The sequence below is a fragment of the Gymnoscopelus microlampas genome, assembly GCF_963454915.1.
Source record: "Gymnoscopelus microlampas genome assembly, chromosome: 12".
NCBI classification, from domain to species: domain Eukaryota; kingdom Metazoa; phylum Chordata; class Actinopteri; order Myctophiformes; family Myctophidae; genus Gymnoscopelus; species Gymnoscopelus microlampas.
The window spans coordinates 2,378,310-2,392,422 of record NC_139949.1 but is presented as its reverse complement, the minus strand read 5'-3'; the positions used below and the strand labels follow the sequence as shown (position 1 = coordinate 2,392,422).

Genomic DNA, 14,113 nt, shown 5'->3' with positions numbered 1-14,113 from the left:
ATAATATAAATAGCAGCCAGTCATTGACTGCGTGACTGCGTCACTGCCAGTCTGTCTTCTGAGCGACCCCCCTCCCTCCCTCCACCCACTCGGGTATTAGTGGAACCGTCCATTTCACAGTCTGAGCCCCGAGACCCAACGTTTATTAGAGATGGGCAACAGCGCAGGTCAGCGCAGCCTCACGCTCATGGCAGATTAGCTGCGCCGACGACAGGTCGGGCGGTGACTGTGAGGCAAAAGGATAGTATTTGTTGCCCTCTGGTCCCCCCACTCCATAGGTCTTATCACCAAGGTTGATGACTGTCTTGGTCTTGAGGCAGAAATCTAGGCCCAACATTACTGGGAAGGTGAGGTCGTGGTCGTCTAGGATGTAAGTTTCCACAGACCACGTATGACCATGCCAATCATACAGTAGATCAGCAACACCTTCCCCACAGCTTGGCGCTGCTTCCCATTTGCCAAGATGAACTTCCGGTCCTCAGCCCTCTTCAGTTGCTCCCCTGCTCGGGATATCTGCTGCCAGTTACTTCTCCGCATTAGCGTGTGCGAGCACCCTGTGTCCACAACGGCGTCGAACTTCATGCCTCTCGTGGTAAAGGGCACGAACAATAAGGACTCCAATCCCACCTTGTCATGCTGCACAAGTTTGATGTGCGCGTGCGCAACCTGAGTGCCTTTCCCTGTCACCTTTTTGGTTCCTTTGTCACCTCTTTGTTGGTTGACCTTCTTCCAGCAGGTGCTGGAGGGCAGGCCATGGGAGGCAATAGTGGGCAGCCCCTGAGATGCACCTGAGATACTCCCTAGAGGGACGATCGTGAGGAGTACGGGTTCGATAGAAACTAATGTCTGAGTTAGGTGGAGTTTGGGACCTAAGGTGTGATGTACTGGCTCTTTTTATCTTCCCCACCTCACTGTTCCATTTCTCACCTCTCCTCATAAAATGTTCAACCACTTCTTTCTGGAGTTGATCAACTGAGTTTTTTATGAGAGTATCCATCTCCAAAGTTCTGCGACCTGTGTACCCCCTAAGGCTCTCTTCCCTGTTAACAGTACTCTCCACTGATTCTTCAAATTCACCCCGCACCTGCTGCACTTCATTTTCGCAGGGTTGCAGCTTGTCCTTAATTAAGGCCAATTGTTGCTGTACTGGGATATTAGGGCCCTCACTTTCCTCCAAGTCGGCTGCCGCCTCTACTCCCTATTCCGGATTTTCCCCATTTTGTTCCATTGTGCTTTTCCCTTTATTTTCCCCAGTTTTTTTCCCGATTGTTTTTTTTACAGTTTATTTTTATTTTATTTTACCTTTTCAAACTAATTATTAAATTGTAATATTGTAAAATATTAAATTATTGTGGCTTTCATTTACCTTTACACCTGCGATCCCCGTATGGGCCACCACCTGTAGCAATCGGCCTTTATCTCTGAAAGGTTAACCGCTCACTAACAAGAAAAACAATGGGATCGGCAGGATTTTAGATGAGGTACTTTATATTATACCCACAAAAATAACACTTGACATAGCAAAATGGTAAATTAGATACACTTCGGGATTTAAATTGACTTCTGTCCCTACCTCTGTCCCTAACAAAGAAAATAAATACACAAACACATCACCAATCAATGATTATTTCACACGCCCCTCTCAACCCAAACAATTCCCAAGTCCTTTGCAACTCTCAAATCACACGTTTAAACGTAAACAATAAACAACCACGCACGGTGTTTAGAAGTCCGCAACGGCACACCAGCTATTTAAATAAATAATAAACAGTCCCCGCGATCGTCCTCTTCTTACCACGCTTCCGCGAATGCAAAGTTCCTTAATCCAACGAAACGTCTCTTCCGCACAAAGCGGCCCAAATAATATATAAGGTTCGGGATACCCCTGTAATTTGTATTCCAAAAAGAACTGGACGCTTGGGTTTATCTCACCGGCCTTGGGTCCTCCCAACTCCAACCTCGACCGGCGTCTCGTTCATAAAACCGCAGCACTCGATGTCCCACGTACGGCAGTAACGGCAGGTTCCTTCCTCCGTTGGGCTCGACAGTTCTTTAATCTTGGCTGCAGCTTACTGTCACGTATAAACTGTATAAACTGGCGCCTCGGAGATCTCCGCTTTACACCCGTTATCCCTGGCTCACAGGTTTGGTTCAACCCCCCTCCCGTGTACCACCCCCTCTATTTGTAACCTCAGGTGGCACCACTGATTCAATTATCCCCGCAATCAGACCCATTACAGCTCATGTGAATAGGACAAGTTCATATTTCTCACAGCTTCAATCATGTTACATACATTCAACAAATATAATAACATGCATAGGTCGAGTGGAATAATACAATAATGTGCAATTGTCACAATATAATTTATCATAAAATAGTTAAGTTTGTTAGTGACCATCAATTATGAAGGATTATGAATGATACTTGACTTTCTAAGTCATTACACATTAGCCAATGTACAAGCTCACAATGTCCTCCATCGCAATATGTTGTGGTCTTGTAGATCTGCTATTTTCACATCTGGCGAGAGAGTATGTTTTACCCCCTGTCCGTCCGTCCGTCTGTGTGTGTGTCCTGTCCGTGTGTTAGCAGCTAATCTCCGGCACCGTTGGCCTGCTGCTGCGAAACTGTGCACACACACTCCATGGATTCCAATTCAGAACCTCTGCCCCAATTGTTTCACATGGGCCTGTTATAGCGCCACCAGGAGGCCGATTTGTGGAAAACCCATTTCTTTACATTACTCCTACAGATTTTATCCAAACGTCATGCAAATTGGTACACAGTGGCCCTCATTTATCAACGCGGTGTAGACCGAATAATGGGCGTACGGCGAGATCACCGCAATTTTCGGCATTTATCAATATATCCTGACGTGGGCTTTATCCTACGGTACGCTGAGATCTCACGTCTGGTCGAGACCAGTTGTTGACGTTGGCTACACCCGTTTATTCCATCCTAGAGCTGCGGAGCACCGTCGACAGGCATCTCAACACTCAAAAATATATAGCCAACAACTGAATAAATAATGAAATGTAAGCGAAAACATTTTCGTTAAAATTATTATTATTATTATTCATTTTAGTTCGTTCTGCATTTTTTTCGTTCGAATTCAGTTCGTTTTAATTAGCTTCTATAGCAGAGTTGTATTAGTTATAATGCTAATAATGGGCATACACCTGTCCTGACGTATTTGTTTATTTATTTGCACAAAATAAATAAACAAATAAGTCAGGTGCAGGATTGAGAAGGCTAATTATTGTTTAAGGAAAGCCCAAGAAAAGATAGCACTGAAAAATATATTCAGTGACATATAAATTAATTCAATGTTTAATATTTTTGGCAATTATTATAGTTTGTATTTATTTCAGTTTAAAAAATAAAAAGTTTGGCAATTAATAGTTTTTGTATTTCTTTTAGTTAACGAACAGTTTTTTTGCAAGTTGAGTTTTCTTTTATTTCGATAGTCGGTAGCCCATCTCCCTTTTTTTTTTACAACAGGTGCAATAATCAGAAACGACCAATGACAAACATGAATACAGATTCAGCCACCTATTTAAACCAGCTTTGACAGTTATCAGATCTCAACAATGGCAGACCTGGCTCTTCTCGAGGAAGTCCACTTGTATGATGATGATGATGATAATAATGATGATGATGACAACGGCCAGCGCCTTCGGGCTGATCGGGTCTTTAAAGACAGAGATGACTTATTGGCAGAGAGTGACGCATGGCTGATGAGTCGGTTCCGTCTACCAAGACATGTTTTAATCGAACTCTGTGCCCGATTAGATCCTCTGCTAAGGAGGGAGACAAGGCGCTCACGCGCCATTTCAGTGCCTTGCCAGGTTCTGTCCACACTGGGGTGTTTGGCCACCGGGGCCTTCCAGCGCGAGATCGGGGATAGGTCTGGCATCACACAGCCCACCATGAGTCGAATGATGCCCTCAGTGTTGGAGGCCATCAAGTCCCTCACTGAGGACTATATTCACTTTCCATTTGAGGACCACCAGCAAACCGTGATTATGAGAGAATTTTATGAGATTGCTGGGTTTCCTAATGTGGTGGGCGCGATTGATTGTACACATGTGCGTATTAAGCCACCATCGGTTAATGATTACGCGTACATCAATCGCAAAAATTATCATTCCATCAACGTGCAGGTAATTTGTGATGCCAACCTATCCCTGCTCAATGTGGTAGCCCGGTGGCCAGGGGGGTCCCATGACTCCTTTATATTCCAAAACAGCACACTCGGGATGCAGCTGCAGGCTGGCACATTGCGCAGCCATGGTCATCTCCTAGGTGAGTAGTATAGGCTGTGTTTTACATATGAAATACATTCGTTTGCATTTATTCCAATTACTAACATTTCGGTGGGACTCCTGTTCTAGGGGACAAGGGTTATGCCATGTCTGAATACCTGGTAACACCACTGGCCGAACCCGAAACGCCACAGGAGCGCCGTTTCAACCAGGCGCACATACACACCCGCTCGACTGTGGAGAGGTGCATTGGGCTGTTTAAAGGTGGGATGCCCGTATTGTAGTTCCATGTGTAGCTCTTTATTTTCTGCCATAATGTGTTTTTTTTAAATCAAATATTAACGTTTAATCCACGTCTGCTTGTGTCACAAAGGCAGATGGCTGTGTCTCAGCCAAACTGGGGGCACGCTGTTATATAGACCTATAAAGGCATGCAATATTGTGTTGGCATGTGCAGTGCTGCACAATATTGCACAAGCCTACGGCGTGCCCCTGGAGGAGGACCAGCTGGTGCTGGACGACCCCATGCCCATTGACCCCCCCCTGGAAATCCCTACCCGAGGGCTGCACAGAGGCGGGAGGAGCTCATTAGGCGTTTAATTAACCTGTTGCTTTGTCTCAAGTAAACAATGTCATATCAACTTACTTGACCACCACCAGTCAGCAGCTGACTTTGCCTGAGCGCTGAAACCCGTTTTTTAACGTTCATTTTGAGGTCGCTCCATTTTTTCTTGACCTGAACGGGAGAGACCAAATTAGCGCTTTTATATATATTTTTTGGCTTATTATATAAATATTGTAGGCTATAGGATATGGCATGGCATGTATTTATTTAATGTCAACATCTATATTGAAATACAATATCAAACCTCTGCTGTTGTTCTCTGGACCAATGCCACGCTGTTGACACTTTCCGTGACTTGCTTCCACAGCTTCGTTTTAAGAGTGCTTTTAATGCCACTCTGAAGGCTGCCAAAAAAAAACATTCGGTTTTTCGCTACCTCAGTGGTGAGGACATCGATTTCTATTTCTGAATAGTTCCTCTTCTTCGCTACCGTACGTCGACCTGCCATTGTCGCAAAAAGGAGGGCGAGTCCCCAGAAACTAGAATATTTAAAGGCGTGCCAGATTGAATTCAGCCGTGACATTTATCAACGCTGGGACCAAGTGTAAGCTCGAATCAGCTGTGTAGGATGCGTTGATAAATGTGACCTCGACGTTGGTGTACGCCGAATATATGGAAAAATATACGGCGGTTTATACGCTGCGTTGATAAATGAGGGCCAGTATCTCTATAGTCACCCGGATCTGTCCGATTTCCCATATTCCATCCTGATTGGCTAAGGTTGGCTTCCAAAGTTTGCAGGATTGGTCCGTTTTGAACAAAATGCCTCAAATCATGAACGCAGCTTGCAATTTCCGTGAAATTTCACACGCACATTCCTAGGCCGAGGAAGAAATGCCACCCATTTCACATTGGCCTGTTATAGCCCCACCAGCAGGTCTAATTTAGCAAAACACATTTTTGGAACAAAATGCCTCAAATCATGAATGCAGTGTCCGATTAAGAAGAAATGGCACCCTTTTCACATTGCCCTATTATAGCGCCACCAGGAGGCTATAATAATGTACCTGACCTGGCGGAGACCTGTGCTCCGAGGAGCACTTTTTCTAGTTTTCTTTGGTTCTGTTTTGAAACGTAATTGTTACAATTGTAATTACTGTAGTTCCAGGTATCTACTTATATAATCGAGGATTGACTTCCGCCCCCCCTGCGCTCTGTTGTCGAGTAAACACAACACCGACCCACCACAGTAGCCACGGCAGGCGCGATGAATTTACGGGTGGCGTAGGCCACCTATCATTGCTCACTACATATTTTCCACCTCGCAACATAATTAATTCCACTCACCACATTACGGATAAAACGGAAGGGGAAACACTTTCGCACCGCTTACCGTGCGCACCACCGACACCGAACGCCGACGGCTTTAGCCGAAACAACACGAAGCGGCCGCCATTGAAACTCCGCAGCTCTCTGTATCGCCAGCACAACAACACAAGCGCGTCCTTCGCTTCACCCCCCCCCCCCCTCTAGCTTACCTTTTTGATGACCCAGGCCCTTGCTTTCACTTCAGTCATGTACTGTATGTATCACAATATGTCCGTCATTCACGTGCCATGTACATACCAAACACAAAACAAAACACGCAGCCAACTTTGTCATCTCCCCACTTCCCACAACAACATCTGCGTTGCCACGTTTTCAGAAGATAAGCACAAAAGACAAGAAAATATCAGTGTTGCCACATTTGCGGCAGAAACAAGCAACCACCTTCATGAAAAAAAAAAAAACAGCCGAAGGGCTCCGCCATGTTCCACAGGGGTCCCCGGGGGTCCCAACACTCCCAGGGGGTCCGGGGACCCCCAGAAAAATAAAAAAATATATATTTTTGTACATGTTTTTACAGGGACAGAGCTCTCAGCTCTGTACCTGTTTTATTATTGGCAGTATTCTGTCACTTCTTCTTCTTCTTCTTCTTCTTCTTCTTCTTCTTCTTCTTCTTCTTCTTCTTCTTCTTCTTCTGCCACTTTTCGCAGTTCTGGCTGAACCGTGCTGTCGCTTTTTACGAAACTCGGCCATATGGTAGATGGTCATGAATAACGATCAAAAAATAATTCTCACAATCTTTCGTCAAAAGGTGGCGCTATAGCACTCAATTGAAAATGCCAACTTTGAACAGGTACAACTCATGCCCTGTTTGACCTACAGCCATGAAACTTGGATACACATATGCGTCTCCTCATGCTGAACAACTTTCACACTCTGACTTTTGACCTCTGACCTTTAGATCTCCCACCATTTTGAATTATATGAAAAACAGTCATTGGCTCCTAACTTCTGCATTTTTTCACTTATGGAAATTCCGCCGCCTAGAAGTTGTCGGCAGAGGTCCAAAGTTCAAGTGTTAAACGTTTCGTGCAGATTGCTCCAAAATCCCAGGATTCCATAGATTTTAACTATTGCAGTTTTATGAAAATTATTCATCTGCCCCTAACACATACATGCAAGACTCACATTTCTTTGAAAAATTGCAGTAATGTAGAGAGTCATTCCAAATATCACTGAAACCAATCTCACTCCAATTGGCCAAAGGGGGGCGCTATAGCAATTTTTTGAAAATGCAAACTTTAAACAGGCAAAAGTCATGCCTCGTTTGGCCGAAAGTCGTGAAACTTGCTTACACTTGTGCCTTGACTCATGAGGAACACATCTATCGCTTTGACCAGTAAGCTCCGGCCTTAGATTGTCCGCAATTTTGAGCAGTTTGAAAAACACTTAAACCCAGGATTTTTCAGCTATTTGCGTGAAACTGTATCATCTGTGTGATCTCCTTTTTCACAGTTCCTTGTCTGTTGGTCCAATGGCGTCTCCCTTAAATAAGTGCCTCACAATCTCAAGGTCGCCAGTTCAAGCCCCACTTGCAGACTTCATTTAAGTTGAATTGCAAACAACATGACTGTATCAATGAATACATGTGCAAATGGTAAAGATAACCTGAATGCATATTTGAGAGTAGGTTTTTCAACGTATGACATACTTCATTCTGAAAATAGCCGATCTACAATCTCAAAACCTTACGTGTTTCTGAGCTTGTAGATGGGCTGCTTTCACTGTTTTCGGTTGCGAGGAGACATACAATTTCTCTATTGGTAAATGGTTTGTGAACGAGTGATCTTAGTGTTGGCTTGGTTCATGACAGAAGGCAAGAGTTTATGATCTTCAACAGACAACATCAGCCTGGACAAAACTATAGCACTATAGGTAGTGTTGTAGCCTATTAGTCCGAAGGTTGAGAGTTCGATTCCTGTTAATGGCAATAGGTTGAGATGTCCAATCAATCCATTCTGTTTTCATCTCTCTCTCTCATCAATCTATTCCGTTTCCATGTCTCTCTTCAATCTATTCCGTTTCCATGGCGCTCTCTCTCTCTCTCTCTCTCATCAATCTATTCCGTCTCTCTCTCTCTCTCTCTCTCTCTCTCATCAATCTATTCCGTTTCCATGTCTCTCTCTCTCTCTCTCTCTCTCTCTCTCATCTATTCCATTTCTATCTCTCTCTCTCTCCAGTTTCCATGTCTCTCTCTCTCTCTCTCTCTCTCTCTCTCTCTCTCTCTCTCTCTCTGTCTCTCTCTAGTTTCCATGTCTGGCCCTGTATTATCGCTGCTTGCAGCTATATTTTCTTTTTGTTTTACTTTTGGAAATTTTTATCCCACGATTTTGGTACCCCGTGCGGACCTCTAGTTATTCATATTTATGCTGTTCTTTATGATTTTATCTTCCTTCCTACAGAACAAGCAGTCAACCTGAAGAACCAACTGGAGTCTGACCTCAAGTCTCTACTGGACACCAGGAACAAATACAAAGAGTTTCAACTGACATACAATAACAACAAAGTGATTGAACACAACAAGAAGAAGGTGGAGACCACAGAGAAGCAGATCAGAGCAGAGATTGAAAAGCTCCACCAGTTCCTGAGAGAGGAAGAGAAGACCAGACTGGAAGCTCTGAGGGAGGAAGAGAAGAAGAAGGCAAAGACTGTCAACAGAGAGATGGAGAACATTAAGAGGAAGATCTCGTCTCTCTCAGACAACATCTCTGCTGTAGAACAAGAGCTGCAGAAATCCATTCGTCACAGAGTCCAGTGTCCAGTGTCAGAACCACAGCTGGATTCAGGAGAGATGATAGACGTGTCCAAACACCTGGGAAACCTGACCTACAGAGTCTGGGAGAAGATGAAGGAGAAGGTCAAGTTCACTCCTGTCATTCTGGACCGAAACACAGCACACCCCCGTCTCTGTCTGTCTGAAGACCTAACCTGTGTGAGACGTACAGACACAAAGCAGCAGCTTCCTGACAACCCAGAGAGGTTCACTATGTATGCCAGTGTTCTGGGTTCAGAGGGTTTCAGTTCAGGAAAACACAGCTGGGAGGTGGAAGTGGGAGACCATCCTAGATGGTTTATAGGTGTGGTTAAAGAGTCTGTTGACAGGAAGGGAGAGAGAACTGACACACCAGAACATGGAACATGGTGTTTATGTTTGAGGCACGGGAACTATGATTATGGGTATCAAACTAAAATCCCAGTCCAGAGGAAACCTCAGAGGATCAGAGTCCAGCTGGACTATGACGGAGGGAAGGTGTCCTTCTATGACCCTGAAGACATGACTCACATCTACACTCATAAACACACTTTCACTGAGAAAATCTTCCCTTATTTCTTTATTGGAAAATCTACCATGGATATCAAAGTCTGTCAAGTAGAGACATCTGTCTCTGTGATGTTACACTGACGTCAGTGAGAGGTTGTGTGTGTGTGTGTGTGTGTGTGTGTGTGTGTGTGTGTGTGTGTGTGTGTGTGTGTGTGTGTGTGTGGGTGCGTGTTTGTAGATGTTAGGAAAGAAGAGACAGGTTTATTCCTAAACAATGACCTCATCATTCATTCAAAAACCCATCTGGTCGGATTTCTTTTTGTTTTGGTGAAAACAAGCCATATTCAACGGGCGACAGCAACAAAATTGCCGATCGCGGTAAAATGTTTTTGTTCCGGTGGATACGCAACCCTTTGGGGTGCAATACGTTAGTCCGACAGCGCATTCCTCCGACAGCGCATGCCTCCGACGTTTCCAATACTAACCCTATACCAAACCCGCACCCTAACCCTAACCGCACGCGGATGCTACATAGTCGGAGAAATGGGATGTCGGATTAACGTATGCCTCCCCCCTCCTGCACCATCCGCGTGCACGTCGTGGCTTCCGCGGCTCTCAAAAGAAAGTCAATATGAGGTAAAAAACGCTGGCACCAGTGGTTGAATTAATTAAATAATTCCTGACAATACCTGTTAATAAAGACATTAATACATTGACACAACAAGTAATGAAAGCATTTCATTGATATCAAAATGGATTTAGTATCTTACAGTAAAGACAAAGTCCATTAATTGATACCAGGTCAGTTGTGTCCAGTGCAACGGGTCGGCTCACAGAACTCCATAGGAAATGTTGCTCAAACCAACATTCTGTTCTGCATTGTTTATTTCTCACCTCAAATGTTTTACAAAACAATATTCTTTGGTTTATGTTTAGCTGTAAAATGACTGATTGAACACATGGCTGCCATGTTGGATACAGCAACAACCAATCACCATGTACTGTTAATCATTGCAGACAGCTAAATTCAGCGATCGACCAATCAGAACCAAGCTTTGTAATAAATACATTATAATGTTTGGACATGTAGGGTGTAATGGTAGAAATCACTGCACCAGTCTGCACTGTTGAGCACAATCATTGACTAAAACTATGATGAAAAATGTGTGTCGACTACCTTTTTACACTGACAAAAAAAAAAAAAAAATCTAAGCTATCATGACTAAAACTTGACAATTTTGTGACAAATGAAAACTTGGCTAAAATGGGAGAGACTAGTGGAGAAGACATACACACACGCACGCACACACACTTAAACACGTTGAACCTGGTGAACCTATTTGGAATTTTCAAAAACTTGGTACAAATGAAAATAACCAATCTACAAGTGAGCTTGTAGATCTGTTAGTTGTGCTAATAATGCGTGACACTGTCACATGAAGTATAAAAGACCTAACCTGTGTGAGACGTACAGACACAAAGCAGCAGCTTCCTGACAACCCAGAGAGGTTCACTATGTATGCCAGTGTTCTGGGTTCAGAGGGTTTCAGTTCAGGAAAACACAGCTGGGAGGTGGAAGTGGGAGACCATCCTAGATGGTTTATAGGTGTGGTTAAAGAGTCTGTTGACAGGAAGGGAGAGAGAACTGACACACCAGAACATGGAACATGGTGTTTATGTTTGAGGCACGGGAACTATGATTATGGGTATCAAACTAAAATCCCAGTCCAGAGGAAACCTCAGAGGATCAGAGTCCAGCTGGACTATGACGGAGGGAAGGTGTCCTTCTATGACCCTGAAGACATGACTCACATCTACACTCATAAACACACTTTCACTGAGAAAATCTTCCCTTATTTCTTTATTGGAAAATCTACCATGGATATCAAAGTCTGTCAAGTAGAGACATCTGTCTCTGTGATGTTACACTGACGTCAGTGAGAGGTTGTGTGTGTGTGTGTGTGTGTGTGTGTGTGTGTGTGTGTGTGTGTGTGTGTGTGTGTGTGTGTGTGGGTGCGTGTTTGTAGATGTTAGGAAAGAAGAGACAGGTTTTTTCCTAAACAATGACCTCATCATTCATTCAAAAACCCATCTGGTCGGATTTCTTTTTGTTTTGGTGAAAACAAGCCATATTCAACGGGCGACAGCAACAAAATTGCCGATCGCGGTAAAATGTTTTTGTTCCGGTGGATACGCAACCCTTTGGGGTGCAATACGTTAGTCCGACAGCGCATTCCTCCGACAGCGCATGCCTCCGACGTTTCCAATACTAACCCTATACCAAACCCGCACCCTAACCCTAACCGCACGCGGATGCTACATAGTCGGAGAAATGGGATGTCGGATTAACGTATGCCTCCCCCCTCCTGCACCATCCGCGTGCACGTCGTGGCTTCCGCGGCTCTCAAAAGAAAGTCAATATGAGGTAAAAAACGCTGGCACCAGTGGTTGAATTAATTAAATAATTCCTGACAATACCTGTTAATAAAGACATTAATACATTGACACAACAAGTAATGAAAGCATTTCATTGATATCAAAATGGATTTAGTATCTTACAGTAAAGACAAAGTCCATTAATTGATACCAGGTCAGTTGTGTCCAGTGCAACGGGTCGGCTCACAGAACTCCATAGGAAATGTTGCTCAAACCAACATTCTGTTCTGCATTGTTTATTTCTCACCTCAAATGTTTTACAAAACAATATTCTTTGGTTTATGTTTAGCTGTAAAATGACTGATTGAACACATGGCTGCCATGTTGGATACAGCAACAACCAATCACCATGTACTGTTAATCATTGCAAACAGCTAAATTCAGCGATCGACCAATCAGAACCAAGCTTTGTAATAAATACATTATAATGTTTGGACATGTAGGGTGTAATGGTAGAAATCACTGCACCAGTCTGCACTGTTGAGCACAATCATTGACTAAAACTATGATGAAAAATGTGTGTCGACTACCTTTTTACACTGACAAAAAAAAAAAAAAATCTAAGCTATCATGACTAAAACTTGACAATTTTGTGACAAATGAAAACTTGGCTAAAATGGGAGAGACTAGTGGAGAAGACATACACACACGCACGCACACACACTTAAACACGTTGAACCTGGTGAACCTATTTGGAATTTTCAAAAACTTGGTACAAATGAAAATAACCAATCTACAAGTGAGCTTGTAGATCTGTTAGTTGTGCTAATAATGCGTGACACTGTCACATGAAGTATAAAACAGGTTATTATTTTATCAAAAACAATATATATATATATATATATATATATATATATTGTTTTATACAAGATTTATGCCATACAGCTACTCGGTTATATTTATGTGTTATGGTGGTATGGTTATTATTACGTAGGCTACCTTGTTATCTTATGTATGTTTTATTTTTGTATTACTTAAATTAACATTGATTCTTTACTATGTATGCAATTATTAATCGCCTGCTTTAAATTGCCTGCAAAACAAACAATTATGTAAACTTATCATTCAGACTTTTCTAAATATCAATACATCAATGCATTGATAACTGTTATTGTAAAGTGTATTGACACACCTGTGTGATTTTACAACTTTAATTAAAATGTAAATTCAACTTGAACCTGTGCTTTCTGCATTATATTGGTTACACTTTGACTGAAGAATTGATACAAATACATATTTTAAACACTGTTTGAGAGCTTGTAGATCTGTTATTTTCGAATAGACGGACTATGACATAGGGCTTAATTGGTTAATGTATGTTTTGCAATAATCAGATTCCGGTTCCTTAACGATTCCCTCGGTTAAGGAATGGTCCCATTCCTTAACGGTTACCTTTAACCATTCCTATATTGTAAAAAATCACACCCAGTATGAAGTGGGCGGTGTGTGGTCATCACAACAAGTCCATACTGCTATTCATAGGGCTGCACATGTGTCATGTGTTTCGCTAGCCAATCACAGTCCTGAATTTGCAAAGTCAGCCAATCACATTACAGTTAGTGGTGATGACACTAGCTGTAATGTGATTGGCTGATATGAAAAAAGTATCGATTTGCATTAACAATGGAAGGGTTAGGGGGTACACAAATGTTTTGGTCGGTGTCCAAAACTCACTTATAGGGGGCGGCTACACCGCCCCAAAAAATCACACCCTGTGTGAAGTGGGCGGTGTGTGGTCATCACAACATGACTCACTTAAAAAAAATATAAATGACTTTTGTTTAAGTCCATACTGCTATTCATAGGGCTGCACATGTGTCATGTGTTTCGCTAGCCAATCACAGTCCTGAATTTGCAAAGTCAGCCAATCACATTGTAGACTGCGTTGTAGACTATTGGCCAATCACGGTGCAGGATTGGTCAGTGTCCAAAACTCACTTATAGGGGGCGGTTACACCGCCCCAAAAATATATATGTATGTATTTTGAAATGATTTGATGAACACAAATTCAATCATACATACTGTACAGTATATTATTGTAGTGGTTCTCAAAGTGAGGTCCAGGGACCCTCTGGGTTACTTGAGGGGGTTCCAAATGGACCCTTAAGGGTCTGTAACTCTACAAATGGAACACATCTAGATGTTTTTACTCTCCACCCAGCCCTGTGAACCAGAGGGAGGCGGGGTCAACCCTCAA

The 14,113-nt window shown here is 43.0% G+C and overlaps 1 protein-coding gene across 1 annotated transcript in view; it reads left to right on the top strand.

Moving 5' to 3' along the window:
• The window catches only part of LOC311056701 (zinc-binding protein A33-like), a gene marked incomplete at its 3' end in the record, with an annotated part of 15,175 nt that extends 5,555 nt beyond the window's left edge, over positions 1-9,620 (top strand). The window contains exon 2 of the mRNA XM_084073508.1: positions 8,620-9,620. Within this exon, the coding sequence (XP_083929634.1) occupies positions 8,620-9,620 (1,001 nt within the window). The remainder of the gene's footprint in view (positions 1-8,619) is intronic.
• Positions 9,621-14,113: the final 4,493 nt, after the last annotated feature.